Source organism: Archocentrus centrarchus, chromosome 10, assembly GCF_007364275.1.
Source record: "Archocentrus centrarchus isolate MPI-CPG fArcCen1 chromosome 10, fArcCen1, whole genome shotgun sequence".
In the NCBI taxonomy this organism is placed as follows: Eukaryota; Metazoa; Chordata; class Actinopteri; order Cichliformes; family Cichlidae; genus Archocentrus; species Archocentrus centrarchus.
The window spans coordinates 31238211-31260299 of NC_044355.1; the positions used below are offsets into that span (position 1 = coordinate 31238211).

The 22089-nt window shown below is 41.3% G+C and overlaps 2 protein-coding genes across 4 annotated transcripts in view; one reads left to right on the forward strand and one right to left on the reverse strand.

Annotated features, from left to right (window-relative positions):
* The first annotated feature begins 46 nt into the window (after positions 1 to 46).
* LOC115786616 (short coiled-coil protein B) lies at positions 47 to 9179 on the forward strand. Of its 2 annotated transcripts, none has more exons than XM_030738857.1 (5): positions 47 to 199; positions 798 to 866; positions 946 to 1026; positions 3137 to 6874; positions 7943 to 9179. In XM_030738857.1, the coding sequence occupies exons 2-4, from the start codon at positions 851 to 853 to the stop codon at positions 3277 to 3279; spliced, it is 240 nt and encodes a 79-aa protein (XP_030594717.1). In that variant the 5' UTR covers positions 47 to 199; positions 798 to 850; the 3' UTR covers positions 3280 to 6874; positions 7943 to 9179. The 2 variants fall into 2 exon arrangements, with proteins under 2 accessions (XP_030594717.1, XP_030594718.1); XM_030738858.1 differs by lacking the exon at positions 47 to 199 and adding an exon at positions 208 to 391.
* Positions 5964 to 22089, reverse strand: part of LOC115786614 (alpha-1,3-mannosyl-glycoprotein 4-beta-N-acetylglucosaminyltransferase B) — a 37873-nt gene continuing 21747 nt past the window's right edge. For both annotated transcript variants that reach the window (XM_030738856.1, XM_030738855.1), the window contains 5 exons: positions 21030 to 21223; positions 16743 to 16821; positions 10309 to 10375; positions 8475 to 8587; positions 5964 to 6099 (listed from right to left, as the gene is read on the reverse strand). In XM_030738856.1, the coding sequence (XP_030594716.1) occupies positions 6082 to 6099; positions 8475 to 8587; positions 10309 to 10375; positions 16743 to 16821; positions 21030 to 21223 (471 nt within the window). In that variant the 3' untranslated portion in view covers positions 5964 to 6081. The remainder of the gene's footprint in view (positions 6100 to 8474; positions 8588 to 10308; positions 10376 to 16742; positions 16822 to 21029; positions 21224 to 22089) is intronic.

Sequence of the window (22089 nt, forward strand, 5' to 3'; positions counted from 1 at the left end):
GTATCCTAACGCAGTCTGCCGCATTTCATTAGTTTTTATAGCGAGTTGAGCATCGCCCCCTGGCGGCTGTGAGGTGTAACTGCCTGATGGTAGCAAACGAAGCTCGGCTGCTGAGAACCTGAAGCAGTGCTAAATTACTCTAGTCTTTAATTTCCCTCTCGATATTTAGCGCAGCAGCTGTTGTTTCTCACATCGTCGGGTATGGGTCCTTCATCTTACCGCTCATTTCAGGCAGCTTATCCCTGACTATGTGTGGCAGCTAATTTTGAACAGTATCCGGCTAGCGGTTATTAGCAAGCCAACAGCTAGTTAGCAGTAGACCGTGCTAATGCTGTTTTTTCCACAAGTTGATGCCTCTCAAATGCCAGCGATTCGTGTGATCTTTAAAAGGGTATGATACCACTCGGACCTGTGACCTTCGGGCTTAGCTGTTAGCATTATTATTGTTGTTTCGGGTCAGTTTTGTGACGTACGGTCTCAGTCACGGCGCTTCACCTGGTGTTAATAATAATATGGAAGTCTTGTTAAAATACATTTATTATTATTATTATTATACTTTATTGTTGATTAAAAAATAATTTTGCTGTTAAGAGAAATTCGGAGTACCACATGATAAGAAAATATAAGCGTTTATTAATTTCTACCCTTTATTTCCGAGTGACTGTAGTGGCAGCGGACCAGAACACTTTGGGTCAACGCGTAGCATTTCGTCTTGTTGTGCAACATACGTGCGAAAAGCTGTGCGCTCGTGTTCAAACAGGTGTAGCTTCTAGTGATATATTTGAATGTTGTTCCAGTGTCCCTGAGAGTCGCAGCCCTGCATTCCAAAAAGGAAGACGAGTGCTTCACCATGAGCTCAGAAGATGGTGAGGCGGGACACACTCACCTCCACAGCGTGTATTGTTAAGTTTCTCTGGGTTTGACTGTCCTGTTTGATGGCTGCAGGTGACGTGGAGAACCAGGCTGAGCTGGAGGAGAAGACCAGGCTCATCAATCAAGTGTTGGAGCTTCAGCACACTTTAGAGGGTAGGCATGTGCAGATGCACACCTTTGACTTATTAAAATGGAAATTAATGTACATTTTCACTGAGCAGGTATATAAACTGTAAGGTGCTGGTCTGAGATTAGACTTGAAATTGTGACCGTGGTCCTTTAAATTGTGCTCCAACAGTAGGTGTCTCAGTAGGTGTGATTTCACAGCTTGTAGATGCACCTGTGAGTGCATTCACAATGTAAACAGTCAGTCCTAAATTCAAACACTGCAGATGGGCCCTTAGTAGAAAAGTAATTGTTGACTACTCTGTGAATGCTGCTCAGAAATGCATTTGTATCAGCAGGATGCCTCCTGGTAGATAACACACACGGACACACAACATCGGCAGATAGACATCACTCAGAGTGGATTTGAACTGCTTCAATGCTTTGTTTAATGCACAACTGTGTAGGTTACCATAAGCCCAAACAGCCCCCAGTTTTCTCAATAAAAAGACTGATGACACCGCAGCAGCAGTATCAATGCTGGCATAGTTTAATGTGGAGTCTACACACGTGGCAAAGAGCACAAAGGTGGAGCTGTTACAGAGATGACGAGCTCAGATGGAGTGAAAGAAAACGTTTTTCTAGGGCCAAAATAGCAGCGCTTGTTCCTGTAATCATTAAACCATTAAAATCTTTACTGGGGAAAAAGCTTCATCAACAAGCTTCAACGTGAAGAAAAGCAAACTTTGTAGCTGCTCCCATCCACTGCTTGTTTTATAGAACAATCTACAGTAAAGATACAGAAGTAAAAATAAAATATGCAAATGAACTGTTAACTTAGTCTGACACCATCTTTAAATCAGGCAGCTTGCTGAAGGCTTTCAGCCGTCCTGCTTTATAAGGCAGAGATACCTGCAGCAAGCAGGGGTGAGTCTAAAGAAGGACACGGTGTACGCCACACACACACTCACTCATTCACTAGCACACTTAAACACGCAGACACACACGTGCACAGAAACACACCAAATCTTCCTCATCCAGGAGATGCAGCACTGTCACAGCTCCTTTTTTGTTTTTTTGCCTGATGTAAGAATGAAGATCAGTTTTCAAGAAGACAGAGTGAAGCTGTTTTATTTGATGCCTTATTTTAGGCTGTTTGTTTACTTTTGCATTTGAGAAAATGTTTTCTTCAGAAACCCAGATTTTAATGTGGCGCACAAACACAATGAAAGGGTTTAGTTCTTTTGGCAGACGTATGCAGTTAAACTAAGAGGAGTACTTCTTAGATTGCTAAAATAATCGATGGACCAAACGCGTTAACTTGAATGGCACAGGAAAGTTCCTAAACTGTGCTGTTTGCTGTGTGGCAGGTAACGTCACAAATGAGTTTGCACAGCATGGTGTATGTGTGGTCATAGAAAAGGGCCAAAGCTAATATTTGTATTCCACTTAAGGCATATTTGATGCAGTTTTAGTGGCTCACTAAAAGGCAAAGTGTTTGAATACCGCTGGGGGAAGGGCTACTCCAACACAACCCCACAATCTCTGTGCTGTGGACAACACCCTTTGTTTCACACTCACACCTGTATGTAGGCCTGCATCACACATTTTGAGTAGCTGGTGGGAGCAGAGTAGGATTTCTGTTAGATTTGTGTCAGTGGATGATGATCACTCATGTTCTGGTCTATGACGTTCTTTCCTATTAATGAATTAAAATGATTATTAAATACAATTTCCCTTGCTGTGATTTCGTCTTCCCATGTAACCAAACACTGAAATGTATGAGTGCTTGCACACACATTTACTCGTCTGTTTGGGGAGTGGAAACATCAGCAGAGATATGACAGAAATTAAGAGCAGAATAGGTTCAGGTTAATGTAACTGTGTGTGTGCTGAGACAGCAGCTTATCTCATTTCCTTTACTCTGTTTCTGTGTGTGTGTGTGTGTGTGTGTGTGTGTGTCGGTGAAAGATGGTGTGTGTGAGTGAGAGAGAGAGAATTTTTTAAGATGCCATCCAGTGTTATATGTTTTTAGCTGCAATAATGGTCCACCTATGGTCATATGTAGTGGTAAACTATATGAATAACCTAAGGTTTCCATCGTGCAGCTTCCTCATTAACGTGTGAATTTGTTGATGTTTTTCTTCGATGTGTTCAGACCTCTCTGCTCGAGTGGATGCTGTAAAAGAAGAGAATCTGAAGCTGAAGTCGGAGAACCAGGTTCTGGGTCAGTACATTGAGAACCTCATGTCGGCTTCTAGCGTCTTTCAGACCACCGACACCAAGAGCAAACGAAAGTAAGGAGAACTTCAGAGAGCCTTGATCTTAACCCACCCCTCCACCTTCCCTCAACTGCATCCAGACTGTCCCGGAGGACTGGACTCATGGACCCTTTAATACTTCCTAAACCTGTTTCTGTCTCTAAACATGTCTGTAAATATGGGGATATGTTGTTCATGTAATGTGGCCACTAGGGGCAGTGTTGTGTTCATAAAAACAGAATGTATATGAAAAGAAAGGAAGGGAGGGACGAAAAGGAGCTGCGCGTTAATATTTAACTTAACTCATCAGCAGACGCATACTTGAGGGTTGTGTAAGGTGGCCACAGCTGGCCTGAAACCTCTTCTTACATCTGAATGCAAACATGAGTTTTCCTGAAGTAGGTGTGAGTCAGAGTTAGAGGAGTGTAAATTCAGCAGAGGAAAAATACTTTGCTGTGTTCTTCCAAATTAATGAGATTTAGCTTGTAAAGTATTTGCCCCCTTTCTGATTTCTTCATTTTTTTTTTCAGATCATCAAACTAATTTTAATTTGTGGACGTTACAGTTACGTCAGTGCAGTTATGTTTGCATTCTGGTCGCAGAAAAACAGGAAGTGGGTGAGAGGGAACAGGTGAGGTGCCTGGAATAAGTAAAAAAAAAAAAAAAAAATCATCAGTCACTTTTATAGAATACTGTTGATGTAAACACTTGTAGAAAGAAACCCGACTTATTCAGACATGTAAAACAGGCTTTTCATTTAAGCAAGGATAAGTGCACTGAGTTTCAGAACAGCCGTGTGGTAGGAACGACAGTGCTGATGTCATATTTACACACAAAGCCTTTTAGTCTTCAGTTATGTGTCTGATGGAACGGGTCAGCTGGCTGTATGACGGCTCTGTCTTTGCACCATATTCATATATTCAGGCATTTTTGCACACATACAAAGTAAACACAAACATTATATCTTCCTCTGGCCCTTTGTGTAGCGCCTCAGTTCATCCTCTGAAACAAGCTGTTTGAACTGTCTGGATATGCTTCCGCCTTCAGGAAGCCTGCTGAGGGGCAGCACGCAGTTCTTGTGAGCTGTGCTGCATGTACTGTCGTGGGTGTCTTGCACCTGGAGCTGACGGCTAAATAAATGTTTGATTTTATATGACTGTTATGTCAGTTTGACATAAAAAAAAATAAAAATCAGTTGTAACAGTAAAACAAACTGATAGACTTTCAGTCATTTCGATTATGCTACACTTCATGGAGACCTTGTTCCACAGAAAGGCGTTACCATAGAATTTATTTTGGATTGGAACGGGCACTGGTCAGAAGATGCTTTGGAAAGCAGCGGTGATGTTACTGTTCCTCCCACACAAAAAGAAAAATGTCCACAGCACAGTCGTTGGTGAGTTGAAATGTTTACGCTAAATTCTGCGTTCTCCTCGGGATACTGCTCGTGTGTTCCACTGATGGTCGGACGGGAGCACAGTGAGGAGAGTGACCTGAGGGAATGGGGAGCACAAGAGGTGAAATACCTTCTTTTTAGTTCTTAGTCAGTATTGCTGCCATTGCTATGGGTCCAGCAGATCTTAGAATGTGTAGTCTTGTTACAAACTCAGCTCCGTGTAAAATCCTCTTTGTCATTTCAGTGTGATGTCACTTTTTCTTTTGTTGCTGCTTCTCTCGGGTTGGGAGTGAGCACCGCTGACACTGTTCGAGGTCAGAGTTAAAACCATGACGTGTCACTTTGGTTTGAGCCTGTATGTGCTGAATGGACTTGACACTGATCGACGAAGCCTCTCTTTAACCATGTTGTTAACATTTTGTTCTGTTGCCAATGTGAAAGACTTAGTTTAATAAAGTAATGATCTTTTGGTGACATGTTTGTGATATTTGGCGTTCATTGGTCATCCATCTGTATGTTTGAACAGCAGCTAAAACAGGCACCAATACAAGTGTGATTGCTGGATTACTGTTTTCTGATTTCTTAAGCACGTCTTTCAGATTCTGTTCATCTGCTGTTTGTGGCTTACCAAGGAAAAAAAAAAACAACTCAGGAACTGTTCGGGTACGAGGAGACTGAAAATTAAATCTAGATCAGTATCAGTGGTAGATTAAGCTACTTCCTGTGCAGCTCTGTAGCATCAGACTATAGAGCTGCAAAAAGCTCTCACAGATACAGCGCGTATCTGCTAGATACACACAATAATTATGAATTCTCAGTGTTCTTTTGTTTTTTGTTCGCATTACATAAAATAAAATGTCACAATATTTTGATAGCATAAAGCAACACCGGTACAGCTGATCCAGGTGTCTGTCACACCTGGATCACATGTACAACCAGATGACACTTGAGACCTGTGCCAATTGTTTGAGCATCAAACTAAAGAACACTGAGCTTCAAAGTGACCTGTTTGGCAGTTGTGCGTTTGCAGTACTGTATTATATGGACTTTGAAGAACCTGTTTTTGCAGTTTTGTTTTTCATGTGAATGTAGATCAGAACAAAACGAGCTGAAATGAAATCCTCAAAAGACAACTCGATGCCTGACACATTTCTTTATTTGTAACAAAAATTAGAATAGTGCAATAAATAACTCACTGAGTAGCTCTGGTGTTACATTAGTAAAGTGTTCGGGTGGAGTATCTTTAAGCAGCTAATCTGAGCCACCACCGTGGTTAATTTGGTCGCTTCCATCCATCCATCCTTACTCGTTACACTCAAAAACAGCCAGTTTAGGCACTTCATGTAAACCTGCTTTTAGAAGTCCATGCAGTCAAAGTCTTTGTCCAGCAGGTGGAGCACTTATTGCACTTTGTGTGAGCGAGAGCTTCCTTTGTCTCTGTGGTCGTCAAACTTTAATGAGTATCTGACAGACAGGAAAAGAGTGAATGTTAAGCAAACCATAGCTGCAGAAGACCACACACACACACACACAAGCTGCTGATACCATCACCTGCCACTGCCTGGCTTATAGTTGATGTAAACAAGAGCTTTGTGTTCACAGACTGATTTGTCTTTAGATTTCGGGCGCCCGCAGTTTTGCACACGCCACTGTTTGTGATAGATTTTTAAATGGATATTTTAAGTAGTATTGCTGCATTACCTTTTTTTTAAGAGAGGTTACATTTTTTCACGTTTACACTGAGGTTTGTATTTCATTGACTTTGTGACCAAACCTGTTCCAGTTTAAAAAAATATTAGTTCAGACGTGTGCTTTAAGTGGAACACCTTGGTGCGCCTCTGTATAGCTTCAATCAAACCCTGAGGAGGAGTTCAGTCAGTCAAAGTGTGTGAAACTGGTTTGTGTAGCTAGACAAAGGCGTTTGCAGCAATGGCTTCTTTCTGGTACTGTCACAGGAAGAGCATGAGGTCAGACTGGTTAAAGAACAAAGCTTCATACATGAATGGATTTGTGCTTATCCACCTGACTTGGTTTTAATGAATGATCCTGTTTAAGTAGTTGCCAAGGTTCTGTCTCAGACCATGGGCCTTCAGTACACTCTGTGGGGGTTAGCCGCCATGTGTGAGGTGGATGGGATGAGAGCTAGTAGTATCTCTGCTGGAAAATGGAGGATTCCTTCCTTTAGGTTGGGAGTAGAGTTGCTGTGTGATGGTAAAATGAAATGTTTGTACTGACCAGGGTTATTATAGTTAACGAAAACGAACGAAATAACGAAAACTGAAATTGAAAAAACATTGTCGTTAACTGAAATAAATAAAAACTATAATTAAAAGGAAAAAACGATAACTAATTAAAACTGAATTGTGAGTTTACAAAACTAACTAAAACTAACTGAAATTATCGATAAACTGACTTTCATTTTAAGCCTTGTGGATTGATATGAAATCATTGTTTCCGCTCTCGGAGTTTAAGCTGGGAGCGCCACAGGACAACTGTGTGTGTGAGTGCGCATGTGCGTGCGCTCACCGCGCTGGTCCGCAAAGTAATTGCTGCGGTCTGCCGAGAAAGCGGCAGAGTCCCGTATGGAGGTTCTTTGAGTACAAACACCTGCACACGACCATAAGGTAATTAACACACACAATCCACCTACACAAGCATAAATGCGGACATGAGGTCGACAACTTCCGTAGGTTGTGTACAGAGGCCGCAAAGACCCTGCAGGTTTAATTAGCGAGCATCTAACCAAGCTAGCTCCAAAACAGAAGCAGCTTCAGGTGGTGAGAACATCAGGATGCAGATGGATTTGAGCTTTGACTCCTTCAAAGAGTTTGTTTTTGTTTAACACCACATGTAGGCGTTATTAATCTGCTGCACTGATGCTGAAGTTTATTGTGGAGTTTATTGTAGAATTTATTGAGTTTGGGAGTTCATGTTTTTCTTTGTTTCTCCCTGTTGATGTTCATGTGTGTCCTTAATATTACACAAATTTAGCATGTCTTGTGAACAGTTGGTTGTTGACTATATTTCTTTAAACTGTATCTTTTGTCAAGTTTTCATTACACAATAGTCACTTTTGCGCCTTGAATCTTGCACCTGATCAGGTATGAAAATACTAAAACTAATACTGAAACTAACTGAAACTAACTAAAACTAAGCATGAAACCAAAAATAAAAACTAATAAAAACGAGCAAAACCACTCTGAAAACTAATTAAAACTAACTGAATTAGAGAGAAAAAAGTAAAAACTAACTAAAACTAAACTATAATGTAAAATCCAAAACTATTATAACCCTGGTACTGACCAAGAAAAACTTGTCTGTCACAGTCTGTCCACATGCTGTATGGAGGTCAAAGTTAAGCTAGTGCTATTTTGTGTCAAAAGTAGCCAGATGAGGTCACAAAGATTCAGATATTGATGAAACTCTGGGAGACACTCAAACTGTTGCTTAGCTGCTAGCACTGCTGTGAGCTGACCGCAGGGGTTCTTAAAGGGCTTTAGAGGTGCGTGTTAACAGTCAGTAACCTGAATGATACAAATCCAATGAATAAAACCAACCAGGTGAGTTAGTACAAAAATATTCAAGCATGAACTGCAAATGTACATCATGATCAGCTGGTCTAACCACGCTTCACACGACAGGGAAGAACTTTTTCTATGTTAGATTTCTGTGCAGGTCAAACAGTGGCCAACTGCCCGTCAAGCTGTGCACTTTTTTAGTAGATCAGATTTTTTAGTGTGTGTGTGTGTGTGTGTCTATTTGTTTTTTGAATTGTTAATTAACTGAGCAATGTTTTAAAGCACATGCAAACACACTTAATCCAAGTACTTGGGTCAGACCTCACTCAGCAGAGCCCAGACATCAGAGTCGGAGTGGATCACCAGGCGTAGCGCAGAGACCGGCTGCAGTGCTGCGTCAATCTCACCTTCAGCTACTCCATTCTCAAATTCACCTGGAAACACACAGCAGTAGTTTGCGTGTGTGTGTGTGTAAAAGCACAGATGACAGTGTAACTTTCAACATGTTTACACTTCCTTTTCTCTAAAGGTTTAGTTTTTCACTAATACTAAATGTAGAGTACTCAGATTGCAGGTTACTGCTGTGCTGAAGTGCTGTCTGCATGGGTGTTCACAGTGACACAGCATGTTTAATGTAGGACAAAGAAAATAAATAAAATCCTCAGTACTGGTAATTTACACCTGATATGGGAGGGTGTGAAATCCATGACGGGGATGCGGTCCAAGAAGGGTTCAATTTCTTTTAATGGAAAGTATTAGTTTGACCTTTCTACAGAACTGAACATTTTTATAATCATTTTATGTCCGTGATTTTAGGGAAGAACAAACGGTTTTAAAAATGGAGTTCCTGAGCAGAATGGATTGGATGTTATCGAGGGTGATGTTGGGAAGCTTGTCGCGGGTGTGTGGCACTGGCGGTCATATTCTTAGAAAGTGTGCTGAACAGTTGGCAGATAGTTTGCTACTTCACCTCCATAGGGTGCCTCCAATTTGGACTTTGTGTCTGTACCAAAAAAAAAAAAAAAACAGCGCTCCAGAGGCACATTTCAACTACAGGCCTGTGGTGCTTTCTTATAACAATGAAGTCATTTGAGAAGATTGTAACAGAGGTGCTTTTGAATTCAGTGCAGACACATCTGGACCCTTTCCAGTTTGCCTACAGGTCAGGGAGAGGTGCTGATGATGAGCTGAACATGTTACTAAATATGATTCTGGCACACAGAGGGTGCAAAGACTTTTGCGCTACATTTTTATTGATTTTTTTTTTCCAGAGTTTTTAATTGTATTCAGCCACACATCGCAGCATAAAGACCGTTCATGTGACATGGTCATATTTCCTCCACCAGGGGGGGTGGGTTCTTTCACCTCTTATTTGTGCTGCATGCCACTGAGTTTGCTTTCATTGGAAGCTTTGTGGTTTTTATGTTGACAGCACCTTCATGAGACCGTTGTAGTCTCATGAAGATGCTGTCTGGTTCTCGTGTTGCACTCATTTGTCAGCTGGCACAGGTCACTGAACCTCAAAACCAAAAACAGACTGCAGGGAAGCAGGTGTGACTCTGAATGACCTTCCTCACTTGTGGAAGGTTGAGACTGAAGAAGGCCCAGTCCTGGCAGATAGTTTGCAACATGAAAAACAAATGTATTTAAATAAAAAAAATAAAAAAAATCATGTCCCAGTTGCCATTGGTATAAATAACTCAGTACGTTTTTAATGTTGCTATTTTATTCTAGACTAAATCGTAATGTGTCCTTGTGTTTGTTTGTTTTTTATAACTGTTTACTTGCTGATTGTGTGATTTCTGCTGACTGTACAACAAATTGCCCCTTGGGGATAATAAATGTATCCATGGTCATGTACAATGAGGGTCACAATGAAACGTGTTGCCATGCTTTGCCTTGCTCATTAGTTCTAAATACAGCTGATGGATGAATTTGTTGCCATCTCAGGTAATGCATGGTATCAACTGCATTCTCAGCTATAAGTAGATGAATTCAGATGATGTGACTTTAAGACTGTCGGGAAGTGTTTCCAGAATGTTTGCTTGTGGTTGTGTGATTTCTGCTGACTGTTCAACAAATGAGTATTTCACACTGAACTGTTTATTGACTGTTGCATGTGCTGCAAACTGCTTCCTTTGTTTTATGTAATTACCAACAATGATGAAGCCATCCTCTGACTTCCTGTAGCGAGGACCGATGGGTTTGTCTCTTGTCAGCTCCTGAAAGAAGAAAACAAATATAGGTACTGATACTGGCCTACCATTTGGATTTCAACATAATCCTTAGATCTTAACCACATCACAGCTCTGTGGTCAACACTGTTAATCAATACACTGAGGTAGAGTGCAAACCTGCAGGAGATGGCTGCTAATGTATTCACAACAACCCTGACAAATGTCAGACTTCAAAGGTTCCAGACCAGCTACATCTATACATGAGTTTCTGCATATCCCATAATACTGGCTGATTGCCTTTGTTTTTTTTCCATAATCAGTCCGGTGATGACATGAGCTCATCTTTATATGGGGCAGCCATGGCTCAGGAGGTAGAATGAGTCATCTGCTAATTGGAAGGTTGGTGGCTGGCTCCTCCATGCCTTGGACAACTAAAAACAATGGTAATATGTCTGTGTAGGTCGGGGCTCTTCAACTCCTGGCCTCGAGAGCCCCTGTCCTGCAGGTTTTAGACATGTCTCTGATCCAACACACCTGAATCAAATGGCTGAATTACCTCCTCAGTATGCAGTCAAGTTCTCCAGAGTCCTGCTAATGACTTCTATATTTGGCTCAGGTGTGTTGAAGCAGAGACGCATCTAAAACCTTCAAGCAAGGGGCTCTCGAGGCCTGGAGTTGAAGAGCCCTGGTGTACATCACAGTAGATTCTGGAGCTTTAAAAAAAAAAAAAAAAAGGGCGACTGGACTTTTTTAAGTTCCTTGAAGATGTTTCACCTCTCATCTGAAAGGCTTCTTCAGTTCTCAAACCAAAAGGTGGAGCAACCCAGGCATTTAAACCGCAGTGGGCGTAGTCCCCTGGAAGTGGTTGTGACCCTCGATTGTTCATGTGCATAATCACATGCGCCAAGGTGTGAAAGGAGGCGAGGGTCATTACAGTCAGTGGTTTCAGATGAAACCAATTTGGGACTTTGCTCCATTATATCAGTTAGGTCACCTGAATAAAGATGGTGTCCTGAGCTCCCTCCCCATTCACACTAAAGGGTTAATTTTAACAACTTCTTATGGAATGCACATATTTTGATAGAAACTAAAATAGGACATATTGATGTATTTTTATATGGTTTAAGTAGACTTGAGCGTGTAAGCAGAGTTTGGTGGGTGTGGCCTGAAGTTCAGTGACCACACCCCGTGACCCTACTTTGAGGACTTTTTTTTTTTTTTTAAATCTGCTGAGGGTACCACTGATTCTTTTGATGTTTTGTAGTACCCATCTAGTTTTGATTAAATGGCAGTGAAGAAATCTCTGGGATCTGTAAGAAGACGTGAGATACTGATCTCCTAACAGGACCAAAAATCAATGAATGGAGCAAATCCAGGTGTTGCTGCTGCAGATCTGCATGATGGTCCCACAATTTTTTTTTTTTTTTTTGGCCAGTTGCATAGATAACCCATGACCTATCATTTGGAATTGTCTAAACCATCAGATCTTCAGTCAGATTCGAGATAATCAGGGGTAAAGGTGCTTTAGTGCTCAGGCCTCCCAAAAAGTGGGCACCACCCACTCAGCATGGAAGGGGTTAACCTGAAAATGAGGTATTAAAATTTACTTTCCCTATCACCTACACCATTATCATGTAATATAATCAGATTTGGAGATGGTGATTTTCCAAGTTGATTTGATGCTATTCTTATCTTAAGTGGATGGTGGAAGTCTTCAATCACAAGTCCGTCCATCCATCCATGCATACATACATCCATATTTGAGGGTTGCAGGGGGCTGGAGCCTATCCCAGCTGTCACAGGGTGAAAGGTGGGGTACAGTTAACACAGAGACAGGACAATTTGGAATTGCTAATTAACCTTACCCATTCATGTTAGGTTAAGAAACAAGGGAAGAAACTGGAATACCTGGAGAGAACCCACAGGGAGAATTTCAGTTCAATTCAGGTTTGTTTATATAGTGCCAATTCACAACAACAGTCAGCTCAAGGCGATTTATAAGGTAATCACCCAACAGTATTTTGAAAACTCTGGCAGAATCCGGCTCAGAGACCGATGGCCATCTGCTGGTTGGGAATGAGGGGGAAAGAGAAAAGAATTATGACAAAAAAAATAGAGCATAGGGAGAAGGCAAAAACGTGGGGAGTGAAAAGACTCGAGTGGTGAAGAAGTGCTCAGTGCATTATATGAAGTCACAGAGCAGTCTGAACTTACAGTATAGTAGCATAACTGAGGGATGGTTCAGGATCACCTGATCCAAGGATTTCAGCCCAATACCTAACAGCAGTCAGGGTGTTGTCTAGCCTGTACTGGGGCCTGTTCCAGGAAGCATGTTCAACAAACTCTGAGTTTCCTGTTCCAGAACAGCTGATCAGAGTTAGCTGAATCAGCTCGGAGTATGATCACTCTGAGTTAGCGCGTGCGTGCGTAAGGAAAGAAAGCCATCACCAATGGAGCTCCGACACCATGATTCACCATGGCAACGGGTAGATAAAGAGCGGAGCCACCATTTTAATCTGATGGATGGAAAATCGCATGTGTCAGTGTGGAGCATGACGAGTCACTTTAATCAGCCTGACCCACTCTGACATCATCATAGACAGAATAAAAGTCTGTTATAAAATGTATCATTTCTATTATAATGTCTGCCGTCATCATTTACACAACATGAATCTCCAGCAGATGAAGCTGAATCCTAATTTTACATTTAATTTATAAAATCTAATTATTCAGCTGCAGCCTGACGGACAAACTGCAGGAGACAGAGAGTGGAGATTAAAATGTGGAGAAACAGCTCAGACTGAGTTTACTGACCGACCTCCATGTTAGAAACTGAGACAGCAGCAGACCCCGGGGGCGGAGCTGACCTCAGGTCAGTTTTTATTTAATAAACACTGTTTTTGCTGCAGTTTATGACAATTCAGTTTATGGCCATTTATTTGTTTAAATAATCATACAGTAAAAAATGGAATCTATTGATGGAATAGCACCCTCACTTTATTAATTCTTTTAATGGAGAATTCAGGTGGACTCGGACACGGTTTGCGGATCCATTATAGAGCCGATGATCACCGATTTAGGTGATTTTCAATGGAAAATATGTCGAAATTCATACTCTGAATTACAGACAACGTAACTTTCAAATTCCATTTAGTTCAGTTTTCAAGTCTTAGAATCGTTGCAGCCTCATCTTCACTCAAACATTCACATCATCTTCTGATCCAGACACTTTTCCATCAGTTCCATTTCAGTGCTTGTAGAAACATGAACGTCTGCAGATGAATTCGCTCCTCTGACGCTCTGACAGCCACTTTATGAATGAGGAAATGAATCGGAGCGTCAGACAGGTGGTTCAGGTGCAGCAGGAGGGGAGGAGTCAGAGAGACACTCAGAGTTTGTTGGATAAAACCTGCCAGCGAGCAGGTTAGGTTCACAGAGTCCGTTACCCCGGGAACTGGCTCAGAGTTGGAGTAGCGCTCTTTCTGGACCTGAAAACCCGAGTTTCCCTCGTTTTAGGGTTAATAAAACCAGAGTTGTTAGCAAAACCTGCTTCCTGGAATAGGGCCCTGGTCTATGCATTCCTCCATGGATATGCCTCCACAGACCATCACTGACGGACTGTTCAAAAAGCTGCCCGTGAGCTCTCAGAACACACCCTTCAGTTTGATGTCACTTACACACCTGTGGGGTTGTGTGGCTTCATTTTACACAGTTATGAAGGTGTTGTGTTGGCAAAATCTGCCCACAGAAAAATAAACTAAACAAGCTGAAGGTGTGTTTGTTTTTAAAGATCAAAGTGAGTGTATGTACACAGTATATTTGAGCCTGTGTGTACACTTTTGTGTTGATTAGAGAAAATCTAAAATGCATTAAAACTTGTGCACCCAATTCTTCTTTATGTCATTAATGACTTTTTAAAGTCATCAAAGTTGTGTGCTGCACAAGTGTTTGACTTTTCCACTTCCTCCACACACAAGTTTACACTAGGTGAAACCGAAGAACCCATGGCACACCCATGTTTCTTCCTGTAATACTGGTCCTTGTATGTCAAATATGCAGACTGAAGACAGTTCTAAGAACAGACACATTTGGTTGGTATTGAGGGTGGTGCTGAGTCACTGGACTGAGACAGTAACTGCAACACAAGAGACTATTGTATGGGGTAAGATAACTGTCAAAAAGAATGTATGTGTAAGGAGTCTAAATTCGTACATGTAAGTCAATAAACGTGCATAAATATAAGATTTGTATTTCAAACGCAATCTATAAAGTTACAACTTCTCAACAATACAAGTACAAATCACAAATTTACAAGTACAAGTTACAAAGTTACAACTTCTCAACAATACAAGTACAAATCACAAATTTACAAGTACAAACCTCTAACTATTGAACGTCATACTGCGCATGCGTTAAAAGACAACATTCTGGGCGCCTGGGTGTCTTTCCCTGTATCTTTCCTCCATTTCCTGTCTCTCTCCCCTGTCACGAAAAGCCGCTGTGGCCAAACATTCTTATGGAGGATACTTCTTCCTGGTTGGTGGCTTATTGTGTTGATTATGAAGTATGATTCTGAGTTTCCTGTCATTTTTGTGGAGTTTCCGTTGAGGTACATAACCTAATATTATGTGTTTGCTAGGCGCAGCTAACGGAGATTTTGAACACCGCTCACAGTCTGGTGTCAATGATAACTAGCAGGTTAGGTTCGTCAGGGAATGCCAGGCAAACGGTTAGAGAGGGCAATTCATCACAGCCTGTCGAGGGGCAGCAGACAGACAACAGACAACAGATAAGACAACCAGTAAGGCTTTCTCCACCGGAATAGTTCGGAATGAGCCACCAACCAGGAAGAAGTATCCTCCATCCGCCATAAGAATGTTGTCTTTTAACGCATGCGCAGTATGACGTTCGATATTTAGGTTTGTACTTGTAAATTTGTGATTTGTACTTGTATTGTTGAGAAGTTGTAACTTTGTAACTTGTACTTGTAAATTTGTGATTTGTACTTGTATTGTTGAGAAGTTGTAACTTTGTAACTTGTACTTGTAAATTTGTGATTTGTATTTGTATTGTTGAGAAGTTGTAACTTGTACTTGTAAATTTGTGATTTGTATTTGTATTGTTACGAAGTTGTAACTTTGTAGATTGCATTCGAAATACAAATCTTATATTTATGCACGTTTATTGACTTACATGTACGAATTTAGACTCCTTACACATACATTCTTTTTGACAGTTATCTTACCCCATATTATTGATTCATCTGCTTCCGTACTGATATCTCTCACCTTCTCCACAAAGTGTTCTGAATGTGGTGTTTGGCACTGCCTACCAACAGGTTGAGGATAGAAGCAACAAATTTGGAGATGTTGTATGTAACAGAGTTGATCATACAGTGCATCTTAAATGTACACCCTATTTATGCATCTTAGGTAACAGACTTGGTGTAGCTTTCCCTGGGTATAATCTGTAGGTCTGGTCCATAGTGCTGTCCTGTTCCAACTCCTTCAGACAATCTATTGCCATTTTCCTGTAACCACCACCGAGGTCTCATGTCAGGGGCTCATGATAGTCTACCTGGTTTAGCAAAACTATACACCTACCCTTGTCTCCCGGAAGGATGATGATGTCCTTACTGAGCGACGGGAGTGCCTTCCTCTCCTCAGTGCCGATATTGGATGTCAGGGGATTTGCGTCGCTGAGACAGGCTGAAAGTTTCGTCCGCACCGATATTGTTTCAGATAACCGATTCTGTCTTTGTGATCAGCCCCACTAGCAACTGAAAAATCTCATAGTGGTGCTAGTTTCGATTGCTGTGCTGCTCTACTGTTTATAAGGTTGGGAAACCTTCAGTCAGCTGAGACTGAAGAAGTCACTTGGATGAGGGATGGAACATTTTTCCCTCGGAAAATGCTAAATCCAGATGAACACAATCAGCTTTCTGGGAGTTCATAGAAATCATTAAAAGCCTAAAATTATTATGGTATTCATGACCCATGATGACTGTATGTAAACTTACAACTATCGTGCAATGAGAAGCTTTTGGACCCGGAATCATCCTGTGTAACAAGGTTTCTCTCTTTTCTTCCACAGTGATTCCATGTCTGTCTAACTTTACTCAAAGGTCACCGCTGGCATGACCACTTTTCCCCTTTAGTGTGGTAGAAGTGTCAACTGACACACACCGAGCTAAAAAGAGGCACTCGAGTGATAACAGATAGCTTGTTGTGGTAGATGTTTCCTGTTGCCTTGCAACTCTGTCTCAATTCATCAACACCTGAGATGAAAACCAAGGCCTGGTCAACAGCAACATTAGAACTAAAGCGCATACACACACACACACACACACACACACACACACACACACACACACACACACACACACACACACACACACACACAGGTTACTCACATTGCTGGGCAGTACTTCCACTGTTGTATTGAAGAATTTATCTCCACTGGTCTCGATATTGCCACTGCGAAACAGGTACCTGCACAGTAAGAAAAACAGCACAGGCTGAATAAACTATGCTGCAATGCTAACATCTACATATAGCAATGCTCCTGAGCTAAAATATTGCACCGAACTGTATCACATTATTATCACAAATATCACACTGTATATAAGCTTCATTTCTACATTACCGTTTCCTGTAAATTGGCATTTATGTCACTTGCTACAATGAAAAACCTAACTTGAACCTATCACTCAGGTTTAAACTTTAATTCTCAAACATCCAGACATTAATCTAAATAGAACAGACACCAGAAACATGTGTCAAGGTGGTTTAAACTGCTATCATGTTGTATCACTCTTGACATCCATTCATCTGTACACATCCATACCTGGAGAAAACCCATGCAGACATGGGGAGAACATGCAAACTCTGACTTTGATGTTCCCTTTCTGTTCCACTAATAGCACAAGGATATTTAAACATTTTTAGTAAATTACTTCAAAGCTATTAAATTGTGATGTAAAATAATTAAATTAAATTAAATTATTATCAAATTTGGTAAAGACTATGGCTGCCCAAAAAAAAGATACTCTGATAGTAATCAATGCTAAAAATTTAAATATCAGATTAAATACTCATTTGTAAAAGTACTGACACCAGCATAAGCTCTTCTCACTCACAGCACTGAATTTAACATTGAATTTAAAATCCTCCTTGACTAGTCAGGCCCCATCTTATCTTAAAGACCTTATAGTCCCGTATCACCCCAACAGAGCACTTTGCTCTCAGACTGCTGGCTTACTTGTGGTTCCTAGCATACTTAAGAGTAGAATGGGAGGCAGAGCCTTCAGCTTTCAGGCCCCTCTTCTGTGGAACCAGCTCACAGTTTGGATTCAAGAGACAGACACCCTCTCTATTTTTAAGATTAGGCTCAAAACTTTCCTTTTTGATAAAGCTTATAGTTAGGGCTGGATCAGGTGACCCTCAACCCTTGCTTAATTATGCTGCTATAGAGGCCAAGGCTGCTGGGCTTTCCATGATTCTTCTTCATTCCCCTCTTTTTCACTTTCTATGTGTTTATACACCACTCTGCATTTATATCATTAGTTATTATTCATCCCTGGTCTTCCACAGCATGTCTTTTGTCCTGTCTCCGTCCCCTCAGCCCCAACAGGTCACGGCCTCCCTGAGCCTGGTTCTGCCGGAGGTTTCTTTCTGTTAAAAGGGAGTTTTTCCTTCCCATTGTCGACAAGTGCTTGCTTATAGGGGGTCGTCTGATTGTTGGGGTTTTCTATTTATTATTTCAGGGTCTTTACCTTATAATATAGAGCACCTTGAGGCAGCTGTTGTTGTGATTTAGTTCTATATACACTCAAAAGTTTAGACACACCTTCTAATTCAGTGTTTTTTCATTATTTAAAAATTGTCTGCATTGTAGATTAATACTAAAGTCAGCCAAACTATGAAGGTATACATATGGAATTATTTAGTAAACAAAAAAGTATTAAACAAACCATAATATGTTGAATGTGTTTGAGACCATCGGTTGTGTTGCGAAAAGGTAGAGTTGGTATACAGTGAATAGCTCTATTTGAGCAATGTTTTAATCCAGGGATCCTCAAATCCAGGCCTCGCGGTCCGTGTCCTGTAGGTTTTAGATGTGTCCCTGATCCAACACACCTGATTCAAATGGCTGAATTGCCTCCCCATTATGCAGTCAAGTTCTCCAGAGTCCTGCTAATGACTTCTATATTTGACTCAAGTGAGGCCTGGATTTGAGGATCCCTGTTCTAATCTATATTATGGCAAGAACTACTCAACTAAGTAAAGAAAAATGACAGTCCATCATTACTCTAAGAAATGAAGGTCAATCAATCTGAAAAATTTCAAGAGGAACTGAGCTGTCAACTGATCACCACCTGGTTGTGAGTTGGATCAGGTGGCGGGGGGAGGATGCTGGACGGAGTTATAATGAGGGTGCACAGGGAATGCCTGGCAGAGGCATTCACGAGACCTTGAGGTGACTGTTTGTTGCGATTTGGTGCTATATAAATAAAACTGAATTGAAAGAACTGAATCTTCAACTCCCACCTCCAGCAGAGCTTTGACAGCATTCTGAAGGAGGCTGAGGACATTTCACTCTTCCATTGTTTAGGCTGCTGCATGGAGCTGCAGCTGCAAGGCGGTTGGTACCCATCATGGTGGTAATCCCTAAACCAGATCGTGGACACCGGAGATGAAGGGAGCCATCAAGATAAAGAAGGAGTCCTATTGGGCTTGGTTAGCCTGTGGGACTTTGGAGGCAGCTGATGGATACCGGCAGGCCAAGCAGAACGTAGCTCAGGTGGTGGCTAAAGCAAAAGCTTGGGTGTGGGAGGCCATGGAAGAAGACTTTTGGACTGCCTCAAAGTTGGACAGTGGAATACATATTTTGAGAACTTCCTTAATCCTACTGACACAGAGTCTGGGGACGAAGAGATGGGATGGATTTTTGAGATTTGGCCTGAGGTTCTGAAGGCTCTCAATGTTGTAGGCTGTCTTGGTTGACACACCTCTGCAATGTTGCATGGAGATTTGAGGCAGTGCCTCTGCATTGGCAGACTGGAGTGGTTATCATCTTTAATAAAGGGGACTGGAGGGTGTGCTCCAACTATAAGAGATCACACTCCTTAGCCTCCCTAGAAGTTCTATGCCAGGTGCTGGAAAGGAGAGTTTGTCCATTAGACGAGCACTGGACCAGGTCTTTATCCTCTCAAGGATATCAGGGTATGCGTGGGAGTTTGCCCACCCAGTGTGTTTTGTGGAATGTTGTTACAGGCCATTCAGTCCCTGTACAACTCCACCAAGGGATTGGCCCACATTGCTGCCAGTAAATCACACTCATTTCCAGTGGGTGTTGGACTCCACCAGGGCTGCCCTTTGTCACCGATTCTGATCATAATTTTTACGGAAAGAATTTCTAGGTGTAGCTAAGTGACCTCAGAATCTCATCTCTGCCTTTTGCGGATGACATCCTGTTGGCTTCATCGGGTGGTGACCTCCAATTTGCACTGGAGTGGTTTGCAGCAGAGTGTAAAGAGACAGGTATGAGAAATAGCACCTCCAAATGCTAAGCGAGGACATGGTCCTCAGATGGAAAAGGATGAAATGCCCACTCCGGGTCAGGGACGAGTTGCTGCCCCAAGTTTCAGTATGTCAAGTACAAGAGGTGGAAATGAACTTTCTCCAAAAGGTGTCTGGCCTCTCCCTTAGAGATAGGGTGAAGAGTGCTGTCATTCACAACAGGCTGAGAGTAGAGCTGCTTCTTCTCCACATCGAAAGTTGAGGTGGTTCAGGCATCTGACTTGGATGCCTCCTGGGTGAGTTGTTTGGGGCGACTACTCCTGACCGCTGCATTTGGCACAGCTAACCATGCCAGCCACCTAAAAAGCCTTAGAAATGACTTTTGTCTTGTGTCTTTTTCACATTACTTTTTTAGAAGAACATTTATTAAGAATAAAACTCAATTATACAGTCTGTGCCTTTTGTTTTGCTCATGTGCTCTTTTTTTTTTCCATTTTCAAATTGTTAGGAACATGAATTTTCAACTGTAACTTGAATGCCTGGTATCATTACTTATATTTGATTGTCAATTTTGAATTAACATTTGCTACAGCAGGGTACCGCTTTGGAAATTCAGTTGTTTTCATATTTATTGTCATAGAAGTGAAAATGAAAACTGAATGGCAGCTGGGATAGGCTCCATCCTAAGAACCTGAAATGGATAAACAGTTAAGAAAATATATGGTTGGATTACTGCATCTTCATTTTTACTCAAATACCACATACATATGTAGGAAATGTATAAAATTATTGTGGGATTACAGCTTCATGTTTACATGTTTGAATATAATTACTTATTAGTTGTCTTACTTTGGTCTTTAGGATTCAAAACTGTATTTGCACATGCAGTGGTGCAAAGTCAACATTAAACTTGTAGTGTAGGGGACCAACATGGCTTCTAAAAGTTTGCAATTAAATTTGCAAAGTTAAAGCACTTTGCAAAACAGAGCAGTTTCTTTATAAAGATAATGTGCAAACTGGGTCACCATCAGCCATTGAAAAGACTTATTGAAGAAATAGCACTGGAAAGAAGAATTTGCCAGTCTATTTTTTCATTTTTAATAGAACTATAATTTCAGAAAAGGTAAAGACTATAGGAAATTACATAAAAAACAAAACCAAACAAAAAGCTAACTGACCCAGATGTGTGGATTGGCTGGAAGAAGTTGAAGAGGATGTAATCACCCTCGACGGGAGTAATTGCCCAGAAGAAGTCTTGTCCTTTGTAAGCCCTTTCCAAACTGTGCTCCTGGTAGTGTTTCAAGCTGCTCCTCACCTCTGCAGTTGGGTTATTGTGGGCCTTGTGCAGAGTCTGCTTCCCAAAATCTTTATCCTGAAGAGGAGAGGAGGCCCAACAGAAAACAATACATTTACAAACACCACAGCACGTCCAAGTCACATCCAAACTGGTTCAGTTAAGATGTGCTTTGACCCAGGGAAAAAGTGCAACAAGTTTTAAGTGACAAATGGGGATATTTAAATAACAAACCATCTTGTGTCATCTGGCTTCATGGACAGATAAAGTTGGCTATCATCTGCATAACAATGGAAATGTATGCAACTATGCCTTCTAAAATGTTATGGTCAACAGTATCAAAAGCTGCACTGAGGTCTAACAGGACAAGCACAGAGATGAGTCCACTGTCAGAGGCTGTAAGAAGACCATTTGTAACCTTCACTAATGCCGTTTCTGTAGTGTGATGAATTCTGAAACCTGACTGAAACGCTTATAAATAAATAAACATTTTAATATATAAATAAGCATTCCTCTGCAGATGATCAGTTGGCCATTTTACAACTACAACATTTTATCTGCTCAGGTTAAACAGCTGTGGCCAGCTCTACAGGCTTTATGAGTTTCATCTGAATGATGTTCATAGTTCAGCAGTCAGGCCTTCTTATCTACCTCCAATAGTCTTACCAGAGAAGTTTTTCCACCATCTGACAACAAAGGCCTACTGAATTCAACAGAAGAAAAGATAAGACTAAAACAAATTACCCTGGCCTGCCACCATTACCACCACTTTAACACTTTAAAGTGGTGCTAATGGTTAACAGTCCTGACCCTTGAACTTCAGGACTGTTATCCATTAGCACCACTTTAACACTTTAAAGTGGTGCTAATGGTTAACAGTCCTGACCCTTGAACTTCATTACTAAAGCCATTTTCAACACGAGTTATGAAATATGTTGGAACTT

Bases quoted from the DNA above. Each gene is read 5' to 3' on its own strand.
- LOC115786616 (XM_030738857.1), top strand. The intron at 1,027-3,136 runs GTAGGCATGTGC...CGATGTGTTCAG, and splicing joins GCTTCAGCACACTTTAGAGG to ACCTCTCTGCTCGAGTGGAT.